Here is a 14,984-nt window from a genome sequence, read left to right as displayed (position 1 = left end):
ATAGAAATATTTATCAGGATGAACTTAAAATAATTCAGTGGTGATTGGAAAGAGTTTGTGCTTGTGCATATGGGCCCAACAGACAGTGTAAATAAGGGGGATAAGATCTTAACCTATTCTTTCCAAGTGTGAACGGAATTCCCAGTGACACTTATGTGTATCCACAATGTTGCAATAGAAATATATGGAGGAAAAAAAAAATCCAGTATGCAAACTGTACTCATACTACAAACTGTCAGAACAGTGATTTTCAACATTTCCTGAGCTCCACAGAACTCTAGAACTTATTGTGTCCACATGAACTGGCCCCAGACTGTCTCTAATAATATTAAAATTAAATTGAGGCAGCACAAAGGCAATTGATTCTATACCTTCAGGCTTGTGTGTTTCAGCTTTCCTAGAAATTCTGTGTTGCTTTATAATTAATAGGTTTGACATACGTTGCCTGAAACATTGGCTCTCATTGTATGTAGATCTATTCAGAAGAGCCTAAAAAGAGCAGTCTTTATTTACTTGGTCAACCTGTTAAGCCATCTTAATACTTCCAAAACTTGGTGGTATACTCTAGAGAGAAAAAAAAACAAACGTGCAATACAGTGGGATACTCACCTCAAGTCAAAAAATTTAAAACAAATATCAGTTTTTAAAACCAAGCAGAACTGTATTGGTTGTTTTACCATGAGATTAGGACACTAAAAAACAATCATGCTTCAGCAGAAGAATGGAGAGTCTTTTCTGTGTTTTGATGATAACTGCACTTTTCTGACTTCCGTTGTATTTTAAACAGACTTTGCCTCTAGCAATTGCCAGATTGAAACACCGTAAAATTCCTCACTCACAGCTTTTTTTTTTTTTTTTTTTTTCAAATATTTAAAGTTAGGAAGTGAAAAGCAACCAAGGGAAGGAGTTGCTGTATCATTTGCATGACGTTCCAGTTGTTTAGCTGCACTGAGAATGGGGTTAAGTACTTACAAAAGGAACAGAAAGGGACTGTGTACTTTTATGATGTAGCTCCCAAACTGAGTGGAGATGTCTTCTGCTGTGGTAGAGTAAGTGGTGCCATACAACGTTGGCAGCACTCTATTAAGGTCAGCAAAGAGTGTCATTTCAAGATGTGGCTTGAGATAGATTAGTCATAGGCCTAAAGTTAGGTTTGTACATTCAAAGCATTTGCTAAAATTGGGTGTGAATAGGGAAAACTCTTTCATTCTCCAAGTCAGCTCTTTAACCTCTGATTTAATTGTTGCGTCCAATAAAAAAGTATATTTTCTCTAATTCATTAAATACCAGTAATGAATAGTTTGTATATATCCGCCAGATTGCCAAACTAGATTGCAAGATTTGCAGGGAAGGTGGCTTCCCTAGAAAATAATGCAGAGAGGTTTGTTTTGGGGTGCTTGGTTTTTTTCTACCTTGTATTTAATAATTTTGCTTTTCTATTACTACATGGAAAGTGATTGTTTAAAGAATGTGTTTTGGAGAGAGCAGCAACCTGTATGCAGTCATATGTAATGTGTGGTCACTGATCTCAGGGAAACTGACATTGCTCATGGTCTGGAAAAACATCCACCCTTCTCTATCAGAAGCAGACCTTTACAAAAGTCCATTAAAAAAAATTACAGTAGTCCTGATGCGTCTTTTACTTGAGTAATCTTGCATCAGTGGTAATCCAGAAACTGTAGTGAAGGTTTTCTGGTCTCATCTGTACTGCTTAAATTCATAAGTAGAACTTCCATATGTGTATGTAGATTTAGTGTTGGCAAATACCTTCTGTGAAGCTTTATGTATCTGATGATAAATAGCAGAAGATATGTGCTAATGTATTGCTCATTGTCTTTAGTGTGCTTATAGAAGAGAGATATGAAGTAGAAAGAGAAATCTAACCTTTACAGTTTGGTGTGCAGGGGGACATCATGTCTGCAGTAGGAGCTAGTGCAGGTGCTCCTCAGCCTACCCTGCTGTCTCTTTCACCATCATCATGGGAACTGTGAAAGTCTTGCAAAATTAAAATGAACAAACAAGTAGTGTTTTCAAAAATTTCAGCTTGACCTAGATGCACTCAGATGCCAAGATCCCTGTGGTGCAGGGTAGAGAGCCTCTGGGGAGCCAACACATGAGGCTGACGATTTCAGATGCAAAGGATTGGCTCTGCCCTGAGCTAAAGCCCCACACTGGCCCCGGGTGAGCCAGCCGTGGTCCCCGAGGGCTGGGGGGCTCAGCGGCCAAGCCCTGTGCCATGCTTGGCGTCTGCAGTGTGACGCGCAAGGTGGCTGAGGACACATCTGCTGGGAACTCCCTCCTGGTACAGAGGAGGTGGAGGATTTCAACTCTCTTTGTGCTGCAGTGACAAAATTAAGCTTACTGTGCTGTTTCTAAAGGGTTTCTAAAACTTGGTCAACTTAAAAGAGAAAGGCAAAGCCTGCTGTTTTCCTTTTGTTGACAAAATCAAGATGTGATTGTACGTACTCAACTGCCTATCAGTCAACAGAGAAACTTAACAGCAACTCTAAATGTGTCAATATGAAATTTAGGGTCCAGATGTTTTAGTGCATGGTAAATACCACAGTAATGGGAACTGCATGAGCAAGGGAAGGTCTATGTATGTGACTTGCTAAATTCCTACATTAGGACAACCTCTCTTTCAAACATGTCAAGTCCCTGTTATATATGCATATATTCATTGAATCAGATATCATAGTATGTGGTAGAGCTAGGCATTTGCCATTATAGTTAAAAATGAATGGATTTTATACAAATTTCCCCAAGCAGACACTCACATGGCCTGGAAATAACATGAGATTTTACTCTACAATGTATCTGAGGATCTCAAATACCAATCTTATTGATTTAGGCACCCAGAAATTAATGTCTCCTAACATTGTTTCATACAGGGGAGCTATACCTGTGGCAATGTGCTCATGGATCTGAAGGACATCTCAGATGAGATTTGCCATTAGAAGTCAAAACTCTCAGCTTCCAATTCTGAGCATTAACAGCATGGCCACCCTTCTCCCAACTGCTGTGTAAAGTTTCTCATTCAGCATAATAATTCAGTAGCAGCAGTTGGGAAAATACGGTGGATTTGTATTCAGTCACTGGAACAGGTTGGCAATATCAGTGGGACAAAGAATTTTCATGGAATCAACAGCTGCAGAGAACGTGAGATAGTGCCTGAAAAAGTTCCTACATATACACTTCCCCAGTTTCTTCCTTTTCTCTCAAAAAATTCCTGGTCTTGTGAACTAGGAAATAACTGGACAAAGTGCATATGGCTTTTATTAGTGAGGTGTGTGTGTGCAATGTTAGAAAGTGAAAATCAAACACGTGCTGAAACTGAACTGTGACCTCAATTCACAATGGCATTTAATCCATGTACTCTTCCTCCCCTTTGAAACGAGGTACTTAATTTTCTGAGACTAATATGGGGCACTGAGGTCCAGAAATGTCATACTTTCATAGGTAATAAAATTATAATACTTGAAAACACTGCAAGCAGTGAACTTTGTCCTTTCTTAGTCAATAGAAAGACGAACATTAGTTTAAATCTTTTCTCGCTTCATCCTTGCAGTCATGATGCATTTCTCTCCCATTTTTACATTTTCTGGGCTGATTCCACTAGACTGTGGAAATCACTCTAGAAATAGCTGATATCTAATTTGGATTCTATTTTTTGTGTGTATGGGTCAGTAGGCCAAGGGGTCTTTGAAAAGCCTTTTCAGTGATGTTATCAGTATTTGAACTTATTGAACATTTGTCTGATTTGCCCTATATTAACTTAAATCGACAGATTTCTGGTAACATGGCTAAGTGCAAATGAGATAGCTAAATGCGAAGAATTCTCTGCTAAGCCACAGGACGTTATTGATGTGCTGAGGGTTTTTTAAAAAGCCGGTAGAGAATTACGTTTGTGCCATCCTCATCCAGATTCTGAAATAAAGCTGAATGTAATGACATGCTAATAAAACAGGAGGGGGAAACTGGTGCAGAGTAGTTGCTGTGTCAGCATGTCAGCTCCTGATGCAATCATAGGAATCCTCCTTGAGTATAGTTAGAAATGACATGTTTAGTGTGAGGCCAGTTCCAGCTGAGGTGAGTAGTGGGGGTGGAAGCGAAATGAACAGCATCTACTTTTGTATAATTTTGAAGAATTTCTTCCTTTCTAAATAGTATTGTTGCATCATTTTTCTAGACAGCGAGTGTCTTACAGTATATGTAGAAATAATTTGCTTTTTCTCGTCAACTGTTCATTACTTTCTGAAACAATTTTTCTTATAGCCAGAAGGGTTCCTTTTAGGCGAGTACTCCAAATAAGTTTGCAGTCATTCCAATTCTCTCGTTTGCAGCTCTACATGAAGATATGAGAAAGCATATAGGTCTCGCTGTGGAAATAATGTTTGAGTCTGATACCCTTTATTTGGGGTTGTTTGACTTGGTTAAATGACTGTATTTAAAAGAATACACATAAAACCTCCAGTGTGATTTCAGGCCTCAGCAACAAAAGAAAATCATACCTCATACATAATGTTAAAGTTAAGCTTTAGTTAAAGGCTGTGTATTGAGCTAGGTGTAAAAATTTTGATATGCCTTTTTCAGATTAGAAAGATCACCCCTGTCAATCAGAGGATAGTTCCTGAGACCACAATGAAAGGAAGATATTCCGGCAATGTTAACACAATCCAAACAATGCCTTTCAGCTTTTCATTGAAATGGTTTTTCTTTTAGGAAAAAAAATCAAAAGCAACGTCCCTTCCTCCCAGCCCTGTAATTTAGAGCCATGTAATGCAGTTGAAAGAGGGACATAAAATTTTATATATGAAAAAAGGGAAAATTTGAAAATGAATCAGTTTTTTTTTTTGTCTTGGTTTTCTTTTGGTTTTAGTTTTCAAATTTTATTTAACAACTGAAATTAAAATTTGAGAATAAATTATGTAATAGAATTTATCCTATCACTGTTTGAAGTGTAATGCATGTGCTGCTATGCACTGCCATCTCCTGAAAGGAACAGTGTAATCTTTATTAGATCTTAAAAGGCTTTTTGTGTAGCCAAATTAGATACTCTAATGAATAAAGCCTGAGTTTCTGACAGAAGACAATCTAATTCCTGCTAGGATGCTCAGGCACGACCTATGATTAGAACTTTTTTTTTTTTTTTTTTTTTGCAATTCATCTATATATTTATTTGTTATACCTATGGAGATACTCCTACACTAGAGCATGTGTAAAATAGTGTTTGTGTGAGGTATTTTCTTTAAAATGTCAGATACAGTATTGGTAATAGAAGATATTTTGAAATTGGCATCTGAAATATGGAACCATAAATGAAATAAGCAGTGATAAGAGCAAAAGTGGAGAAATTGTACTAAAGTGAGAGAGAGTGTGAAGACAGCATGGAGTTTCATCTAATCCAGTTCCTTATACGTTCAGATGCTGTTAGAGATAGGATTTGTTTCAGGCTGAGAAATGGGAGAAAAAGCATAGGTATTTATTAGGAATATCTGTGTGTGAAAGAAACAGAAAAGATTATCAAGAAGGTTCATCTGTTGAGAAACTTAATGCATTCTCCAGTCCAACATCATCTTGGGAGCTGCCATCTGCTGGCCAGTGGAAGGGCTATGGGGTAGAAGGGGATTTTTGTAATGACATATGGAAAAGAAAACTAGATACCTGAGACTTTTCTATATCCTCTACTCAATAAATGACCTGGATTATTTTGGGGACAAAGCCATGCTTAAGATGACACTTCCCATCTGTGGAATAAGAAGCTGTTCTCTGCAGTGTTGTCTGGAAAGTCTTTGTTTTGCCATGCTGTTCTGCAACACGGTCGACAGCTGCCCTGTGCATGTGCATGAAATCTGTGCATGTTCATTTCTTTACAGTATAGCATTTGTTACAGAATTACTCTACAGAGATAGAATTTGACTAATTACTCTCATTATTTTCCAATTTTTTTTCTTAATTTTACCCTTGGTACTTAGTAGCCACGTAAATTTGTTCCTTCGAATGTTTGCTGGTCTGTGTCACTATCATCAGTATAGGCGTAACTCCAGAATGTCTGGGTTTGGTTTGAGTTCCATGAGGTTAGAAATATGTTTTAAGTTACGTATTGGACAAAGTCTCTTGTACCCTTGAATACTACATGGATACACAAATAGCCATCTTTGCGGAGAAGACAGTTTGCAGCATCTTGAATACCAAGTGTATTCTCTGCCATGTGCAGCTTTGCTTTATGGAGCTAAATAAAACAAGGGAAATTGAAATGGGGACATGAGAGAAAAATGAATGTTTTCAGCTGAGATTTGCTCAGAGATGACAGGTGAATGAGGTGGAGAGGTAAAGAACAGCTGTTCCAGATGGTAGCAGCTTCAGGAGGGAAAATGCTGGAGTCAAAGCGGTCAGATTGTAGGAAGAGATGATGCTCATGGAGGATGAGTGGTGCTGGCAGGGAAATGAGTGTCAGAGGTCAGTGGGAAAAGCACAGTAAACAGTGTGTTTGAAGTTTATTTATCTTAAAGTAACCATTTCCTGTAAATGAATCTTTTGTAGTTCTTTTCAGCACTGATTGCAGGTGCTGAAATCGTCAGTGTTCTGTTATCTTTGTCTACCTCAACACGTACACTGCCTTAGTTGAGTTTTGTAGTGACAACAGACACTCAAGAATAAGTCACAGTTTTCAAAAGTCTGTTTTTGAAGCATCCCTTCTGTATCTTTAATCTACTGCCTGGAAATGAAAGCTTTGGAGGTGCTTGAAAATTTAATAGCCTTGATTTTAAGGTTTTAAACAATCTAGCATTCTTCATGAGACTGTAACAGTGTAATTTGAGCCATCTCTACATACATAATTCATACAAGAAGCAAATGTAAAATAATAGGCAACTAGTGATGCTAAAAGTGACACTATAGTTTAAAGACAGATTTAAAAAGAGCTAAAACCTCTGGATTAGTCTTGGAGTTCTTTTCAAGGCACCTGAAGAGTTGGTTGTCTGAGGGTTGGGCACTCTCACTCTCTGGCTCCACTTGAGTTTAATTGTTCCATGTTTACAATGTTCTGCTTAAATGCTGTGGAGAAGTAGGCAGAACAGTCACTTTCTGTCAGATTTATGAAGGCGGAACTTATTTTAATTCATCATTTAAACTTAAATTACTGACTTTGAGTTGACTCAAAGTTGTTTTATAAATCCGATAGATATTATACCTGAAATAGTTTACATTGGCGGCTGACCTGTCTGTTGATCATGGATGTCAATTCTACATCATTTTCCCAGTGCTGCTACCATTTTAGGCTTAGTCTCGCATGATATGATAAATGTTTCCCTTCAGTTTATGTTTTGAAGTATGTCAAAATGAAGAAATTCTGTATATTGTGAAGTAGCTTCTGGGCTTTGTGTTGAGATAACTGCTCTTCAGGAGTGAGTGAAGGGATGATGTTGTAGCATAAAATATCTTAAGTGCTTATGATTAATCCATTGGGTACTGCAGGTGAAAGGTGCAATGTGATTTTGGTCTTTTTTTTTTTTTTCCCTCACAGGGGCAATTTTTGATGAATCTGCCAAAAAAGATGAGGAAGTATTTCGAATGGCAGTTGCTGATCTCAACCAGAATGATGAAATCTTACAAACAGAGAAAATCACATGTTCAGTGACATTTGTGGATGGCAACAATCCTTTTCAGGCGGTTCAAGAAGGTAGGACAACTAAAGTGATTTCCTGTTGTTGTTTCTGCAGTGACTTGCAAAATACTACCCTGATAGCTTCCTAGTTTTGCGAGAGTTTGTAATTGTTGTTGGCTTGTTTTTCTATGAAATATAAAATATTGCATTTAATTTTGGATTTAGCTACTTTGGTCTGTGTAGGTCTAGTGACTTAAAGCTATAAAGTCATTTATCCGTTTTGTGGAATGTGGGAAAGAAGTCTTTTTGCCTACATCTTTCCCTTCTTGCAGGCCTCTTAGGAGTTATTGTCAAGCCAATGACTTCTTCCTGCTACTTTTTGGTTTAATGTCATGCAGTTAATGGCACTTATTTGGAAAACAAAAGTCGTTGTGTGGATAGCCTTTTCAGCCCACACACCTGAAAAAGTTACCAATTTTAGAGGAGGGATTAGAGATAATCTGATCACTCAGAAAGTTGCGTGTGTCTTATATGATTTTGTACTCAGTCTGTCCTTTGTCATTCCCCAATTATTGGACAAGGGGTGACAATGGTGCTTTGGGCTCCTGTGATGATAGGATGTAGGATGATAACAGAACATAATATTTGAAATCCCTCTGAGCTGGATTAGTAAATTGCTGGTGTGACCAAGCAGTTGTCTGGAAAGACAGCTGTGAGAAGTCTTTAGAAGTACGGGTTCAAATTTGGTTTGTAAACATTTGTTATTTCTTTGCTGTTCTGACATACTAACTTCTGTCTGAGATGCAAAAGATGCTTAATGTAGGTATATTATTAGACTTTTCTTAACAACAAAACAAAGTTTTGATGATTTTCCGTGTCCTTATTGGCTCCATATTGACACTTGAGATTTAAGGGAAGTATGCATATAGTTACTCCGCTATTTGTGAAATCAGAGGTTGATACCAGTTTGGCTTCAAAAGACTGTTGACAAGGCAATGCTAATGAGAAGGATTATCATGCTTATATGACAGTGTTTTTTACCAATGACTTTCTTAATTTTTGAGAATTCAGTAATTATTTTGTTCTGTTAAACTTTACAAGTGGATAGACCTGTCTAATGGGAACGGTTGCAGTCTGTGCTTGATGAGGCTGATGCCGAAAAAACCATTATTTTGAAAGTATTCCACTTAGAATCAATTCAATCTCTTTCAGTCTGAAAAGGGTAACATGAAAATTGAAACTATTTGATACTGTTGGAATTCAGAGGGGAAAAGTGAACTAAACTTTTTAAAGATACTTTCTACACTGTTGCTATTTAAGGTTTGTTGGTTTTTGTGTTTGGTTTTTTTTTTTTTTCCAATTCATCCAGGAGGGATAATGGCATCTGATGCCATGTGCTTAGCATTGATTAACACCGAAACTTAGCAATTAATTTCCTTTATCATTGTGGTAGATTAGTTGCAGATTATTCCACAAAATTATGTTTTTAGCATCTTTTTTACTTCTAACTTAAAGATAGTAGGCATGTCCAGCAAAGTAGAACATTCTAAAGGAGTTCATAGCCTGATACTTCAATATTCAATTACTTATTTTATGCAAAAGTTCTATTTGTCATTGTTGAAAATCTTGGTATGGTCAATATTTGAAATGTGAATGGAGCAGATTTGACATAAATTTCATTACCATCTGTGCGGGGGTGAAAGGTCTGTTACAATATTGAAGAATTCAAGAAACTACTTTCCATTAAAAACTATTTCTTGTAAATACATGGTCAAATACAGGTACATGCCTAGCAAGCGTCATATTCACTATCTTTTAAGTGCCCTGTGTTTTGTTTGGAATAATTTGAGTGAAAAACAAAGGTTCTGTCTTTCGCATGTGTGTATCTGTGAAATTTTGCTTTTTGAATTATTTTACCACAGTTAACGTGTTTTCTTTTGATTTAACTGAACAAAGGCATAAGATGCAGTGTAATGTTACAATTACTTTGCACCAGTTTCCTGCCTTTCTTCTTTGCTCTCTATCTTTATATCACTTGTCTCTTGCTCTTAATTGCATTTCTTACAAGTGTTAGTAGCAGGAAAGGGGAGCACTCTAACTTTTGTCACATATTACATTGTTTATACCTGGGACAAACACTTAGCAAAAATGCACTGTACTAAGCTCCAGAAAAAAAGTTAGTTTAAACACTCAGGCCATTTTTGTCTTCTGTTTCTAAAAGAAATACTAGAACAAGGCTAAATCTGATGTTTTTAAATGTGTATGACAATCAGTATTCTCCAACTTGCCTTTTTCATGCAAGCATGAGCTCTTCTTTGGAATCATAAAAATGTTGAGTCTGAGGTACTCTCCTATCAAGCAGAGCCTAATGTTCACAAAATTATACTATTTATTTATTATTGTGTTCTACTATTTGTTTTAATTATTTTTATATAAACTCTTTGACGTTTTGCTTTTAGTTCACAATATCTGGGGTTTTTTTAATGTTTTGGCTTTTTTTTGATTATCGTCTAAACTACAGAATGACCTGTGAGAAAACATCTTTTAATGCTTGGTAAAATGCTAGTTTAAAGCATTAAACCCATAGCAATAACTTAAAATGAGTCTAAATTTGTCTAAAATCTACCTGTTTTAGTCAATAGAGAAGGTTAAAAAATTTGCCTAGGACTACGAATTTCAAAAAACAAGAAGACATGAGCAAAAACCTCACAAAGCAAGACACAGAGGAAATACTTGCAAAGTTATTTTTCGTAATGATCCACTAATGGACAACATGCAGTATTTCTTTTATTTCATTAAATTAGCAAAATTAGCAAGTAACTCCCAAACAATTTAAACATAAATACTCAGACACTTCATAATGATCTTGGGATGTAAAGATAAATAATATGAGAGGATCAGTTGCTGTGTGGTACTGTGTTCTTCCTTCTGAATCTCTTTTTATAAATTAATATGGTGCCCTTAAATGTCTTCCATTTGTGCCTTAGGGCATCTCATTAACAGTTCTAATTGGAACGATGATACTATAACAAAGCTGAGTGGTTTTACCCTGAAGACCTGTGAATGACATGCCCCATAATACCACTGGAAGTACCCTCAGGGGCAATTTATAGGCATGTTTTAGTGCACAGGAATAGGAGGCAAAATTCTTTAAGTTAGGGGAATTGTTCTTCCCTTCAATCCATTTTCTGTCAGAAAGGGCCAACAGTGGGTGTGATGCAGATGTTTTATTGTGTGATTCATGCTTCCGTGTCAACATCATGAGGTAGCACGGGAACCCATGGAGGGAAGTCCAGGGCAAACCCAGTTGGTAGGTCAGAGTGAAGACCAGTGAAGTGTATTGCCAAATGTGCATAGCTCCAGCCTGACACACACAGGGGAGCGTTTGCAGAAGAAGAGAGTGGCTGAGAAGGGTGGCTGAAGCATGTAGGTGGTGCACCTTGTGGAAGCTGCAGCCCGACTGCTGAGATGTCACAGTAACACACACCTGTGGCAATGTCCAACACGGCATGTTCCTCCCTCTCTGTCTTTCTTTCTTCAGTACAAAACACTTCATAATGTTCAAAGTACTCTTCTATGAATCTCTCAAAATATTTGTGTGCTTGTGTGATAGAGGAAGAATATTGTGGCTGACCTTTTTGTGCTGTGCCCATGTTGGGTACCACAAAGGGAAAGCAGGAATTTAAGTTTTCTGTGTATAGTCATTGAAGGAAGTAGGGATAGTCAGTTTTTGCGTGATAGCAAGTCAGTAATTTGGCACTATGAAACAAGGAATTATGGTGCCAGATCCATACTATTGGCAATAATACATATTAGTATAAACTTTTCCTGTGAGATTTCAACTTACAGCAGTATTTAAATAGGAGTAGGATTGGCCTTCCAAAGGTTTTGAGTTCTAAATATACTTAAACTGAAATTATTTTTTATAAGAGTCTTGTTTCTATATTTTTTTCTAATGGACTGTTTTCCCTTTCACTGGGAAATTTGATTGAAATAAATATAACACTTTTTCTTGTTTGTCAGAAAATCATCCTGTTCTCTCCTCTTCCTCTTGCTTTTATTATTCTTGTGCTTACTTCAATACACTAATAATTAAAGCTTAAATTTTATGGTTCGAAGCCTGCCATTTTCTCCAGTTCTTAATTTATCATTAATAATATGATCACACATTTACTGAATGGCTAGTATAAAATATGCAATAGCCTGTGCATTTTTGTGGCAAGGGGAGGGAAGGGGCAGCTTTGGTAACTTGAACCAGAGTTAATAATTTGGTTTGTGTGAATCTACCTCCTTGGGCAGCACAGTTTCTACAGCCCTCCTGTTGCTATTTCCACTTTCACACCAGGAGTTATAGATCAAACTCTGCAGGAGTTTACAGTGCTGGGGGCATCCACAGCATCTGGAGGGTAGTCAGAGCTCGGCAGGACCCATGTCCAAAGATGTATATTGTTCTTGGAGATCCATTGGCGATATTTTAAACCTCATGGCAAACACTTTCTTTTCATTTAGTGCTGATATTTTTTTTATCTTACTCTTTTCTCCTACCTCCTTTTTTTTTTTTTTGACAATATGACATTTTTACTGATCTTGAATAATAACTCCATAGTAATGCAATGTTTTCTTCTATAACCTACCTATAATACATGACAACTAGGTTTGACTGATGCTTTTTGAAATCCACTTTTTTGACACATTTTCCTATTGCAATCACATATGTGTGAAGCTTATTTTTCTTTCTTTTTTTTTAAACCAACCTTTTTGTCATTCAGGTTAGTCACCAGAGTATGCTTACAGACACCAACTTGAGCCTTCGTAATGGCTTTTGAAAGCTTATTGTGATCAGTGAAGTAAATAAGGCAGTGAGTCATAACTAAATGGGATTCAGCTGTAGAGTAGCAGAGGTTTGTAGGGCAGCAATATGTATGAAGGTCACATGCAGGATTTTATTCAAGCAAAGTTTTATGGTCAGAAATTACGACCTGATGGATACATCTGCCTTGGCCTTTGGGACTAGAGGAGTGTAATAAGATTGTCCTTTCCCATTTCTCTGATCACTGTAGAAACCTGTTTAAATCCACAGATTTCATGGACTGCTAAACTTACTTTCACTTTGTGTCACTTATTTCTTCAAATTTCTCAGCTTTCCTTGTGCTGTTTATTAACCAGTACATGTTCAGTTTGAGATTAAACCTTTACAGGGTTGCACTTCTTCACTGCCCTTCCATTTCATTCCCAATTTTCTTTCTTATTTCCCAATAAAATGGATTTTGATGTGGAAAGATATACTGAGGGGGGGGGAAAAAAACTCAAGTAAGATTTGAACCATAAAAAGTTAAGGGAGAAGAGGAGGAGAATTTCAATAATGATATAAAACTCAAATGTAAAATCAGAAACTGTTGGAAATGTTTGCAATTGCAAATTGCTTGTATGATGAGTACTTCAGAAGATATGGTAGGAGATTTTTTTTGAATTACCTGTCCTCTGTGCATCCACATAATGTAGCAGCAGTTGTGGCACTGTGCCCTGTTCTCAAAGTGCAGGGTGAGAAACCTAGTACTCTTACACAGGCTTTGTTCTTCATTTAAGTCTTGCTAACCCCACAAAATCAATCAGATCTCCAGTTTGCATAAATACACCACGGGAGTCCAAGTGTTGACAGCTTAAGAAAAAAGATCTTGCAACACTGGTGATAAAATCATGACAGTTGGGAAGACGAGGGTTGCATGGGAGAAGATCAGGGAGAAGGGAGGATTGAGCACTGATTGAACTAGAAAAGAGACAATAGAGGCTTAGTTTAAGATTAGCAGGATGCATATTTAACACATTTTCCACATCAATTTGAAAGCTATTGTGACCTTCCTTTGCCTGGAAGTAATCTACCCAGAGCATACTGCAAGCTGTAAGAGGAGGTCAGATTTATTGTCAGTTAAGGCCTCATAGTGGTACAGCAGATACAGGTACTGCAAGACTTCTATTGCTCTCCAGCCTTTGAATTTTGAGCTCCAGTGTTTTCTAGTTCTCTAATTCCTGCTGTAGTAATGTTTTCTTCAGTTCAAGACAACTTCCATTATCTTTGTTTCCAGTTTGAAAGCAAACTCTGGCAGCTGTAAGCTGAACTAGGCTTTCAGATACTTGAAGATAAAAAAAACCCAAACTTTATATTCAGCTCCAAAAAGCTCCTTCAAATCCACGTAAATTAAAATAAAAAAATAAACAAATCCATCCATCAGGATTGGCTTTCTCCAGGGTAGCTTAAGCAATGTGAGAAACACGGTTTGAGGAAAAGAGGTGCAAGTCTTGGCAGTCTGTAGTATTTGCAGATAGCAGATCTAAAAAAAAATAATGTATAAGATGTTAGGGCAGTTGAAGTATGTTTTCCAAATCACTGAGCCTAAGAGGGCAAGAAAGAGGCTGACTACAGTGCAGGCTAGGGCAAGATCCTGCCATCTTTTAGTTGCTTTTATTCATGGTGTCCCACAGAGTGCCTAAAATCCACTGAATGTACATTTTACGAACACTGTGTACCTTTGTTGTGTTTTAAGGAAAGAATACTAGTGTTTCTATGGAAACCACTTTTTTTCAGGTGACCAGGAAACCCGGTAGCATCCCACCTGGCTGCATTGCAGCATTCAAATGCAACGGCAGGGCTGAAGGTGTATACATAGTCACACATCAAACCAAGGTTATGGTGTTTCAGAGTTGGCATTACCTACCACACTACCTTTCTGCAGTCCTTTTTTCCCCTTCTGCTTTTGCATGACTTGAAAACAGAAGGAGTGATTTTCCTAACACTGGTGGTGCCATTTCCCATTGTCAGTTGCCAAAGTTTGGCTCAACTTAATTTTTATGGCAGATTTTGACAGTTTGTATCAGAGCTTCCGCTTTCAAATGACAGACAGGAATTTTAATAAGCTTGAAAGAATTTCCTTCCCAGTCTGTTGCTTAAGCATGTGACTCTGAGGCAGGCTATTAACCTCTAACCTCTTTTAAAAAGTTGAATCAAATAAATGAATAAACAACTGGACAAGTCTAATACCTTTTGATGGTGAGGTGCAGAGTGAATTTTATCACGTTACTGTAGGAATAGGTAGACAGGCTGATATTCTGCAATACTTACACTTTAAATCTAGATTGGATCATTTCTGATTTTGCAATAGACGTATTTCCCCTTGCAGTTCATAAGTGCCCAGTGTGTGTTTTCGTACATTAAACACAGTGCTTCACTCTGCTGTGTTAACATACCCTGACAGACTGCTAGCAGTTTACTTTTAAGAGAGCTATGCAAATTGTGATGTGATCACAATTTGATAGTATGTGATCACAATGTGATAGTATCAGTAGTACATTTAATTGTTTAAAACCACTGTACCTGAAGGTT

At 37.3% G+C, this 14,984-nt stretch overlaps 1 protein-coding gene across 2 annotated transcripts in view; it reads left to right on the top strand.

Annotated features, from left to right (window-relative positions):
* Window positions 1-14,984, top strand: part of GRID2 (glutamate ionotropic receptor delta type subunit 2) — a 695,515-nt gene that overhangs the window by 134,561 nt on the left and 545,970 nt on the right. For both annotated transcript variants that reach the window (XM_032686347.1, XM_032686346.1), the window contains exon 2: window positions 7,526-7,681. In XM_032686347.1, coding sequence (XP_032542238.1) covers window positions 7,526-7,681 — 156 coding nt within the window. The remainder of the gene's footprint in view (window positions 1-7,525; window positions 7,682-14,984) is intronic.

Source organism: Chiroxiphia lanceolata, chromosome 4 (genome assembly GCF_009829145.1).
Source record: "Chiroxiphia lanceolata isolate bChiLan1 chromosome 4, bChiLan1.pri, whole genome shotgun sequence".
NCBI lineage: Eukaryota > Metazoa > Chordata > Aves > Passeriformes > Pipridae > Chiroxiphia > Chiroxiphia lanceolata.
Note: the sequence above shows the minus strand (reverse complement) of the source record. Positions and strands in the feature narration are given on the sequence as shown.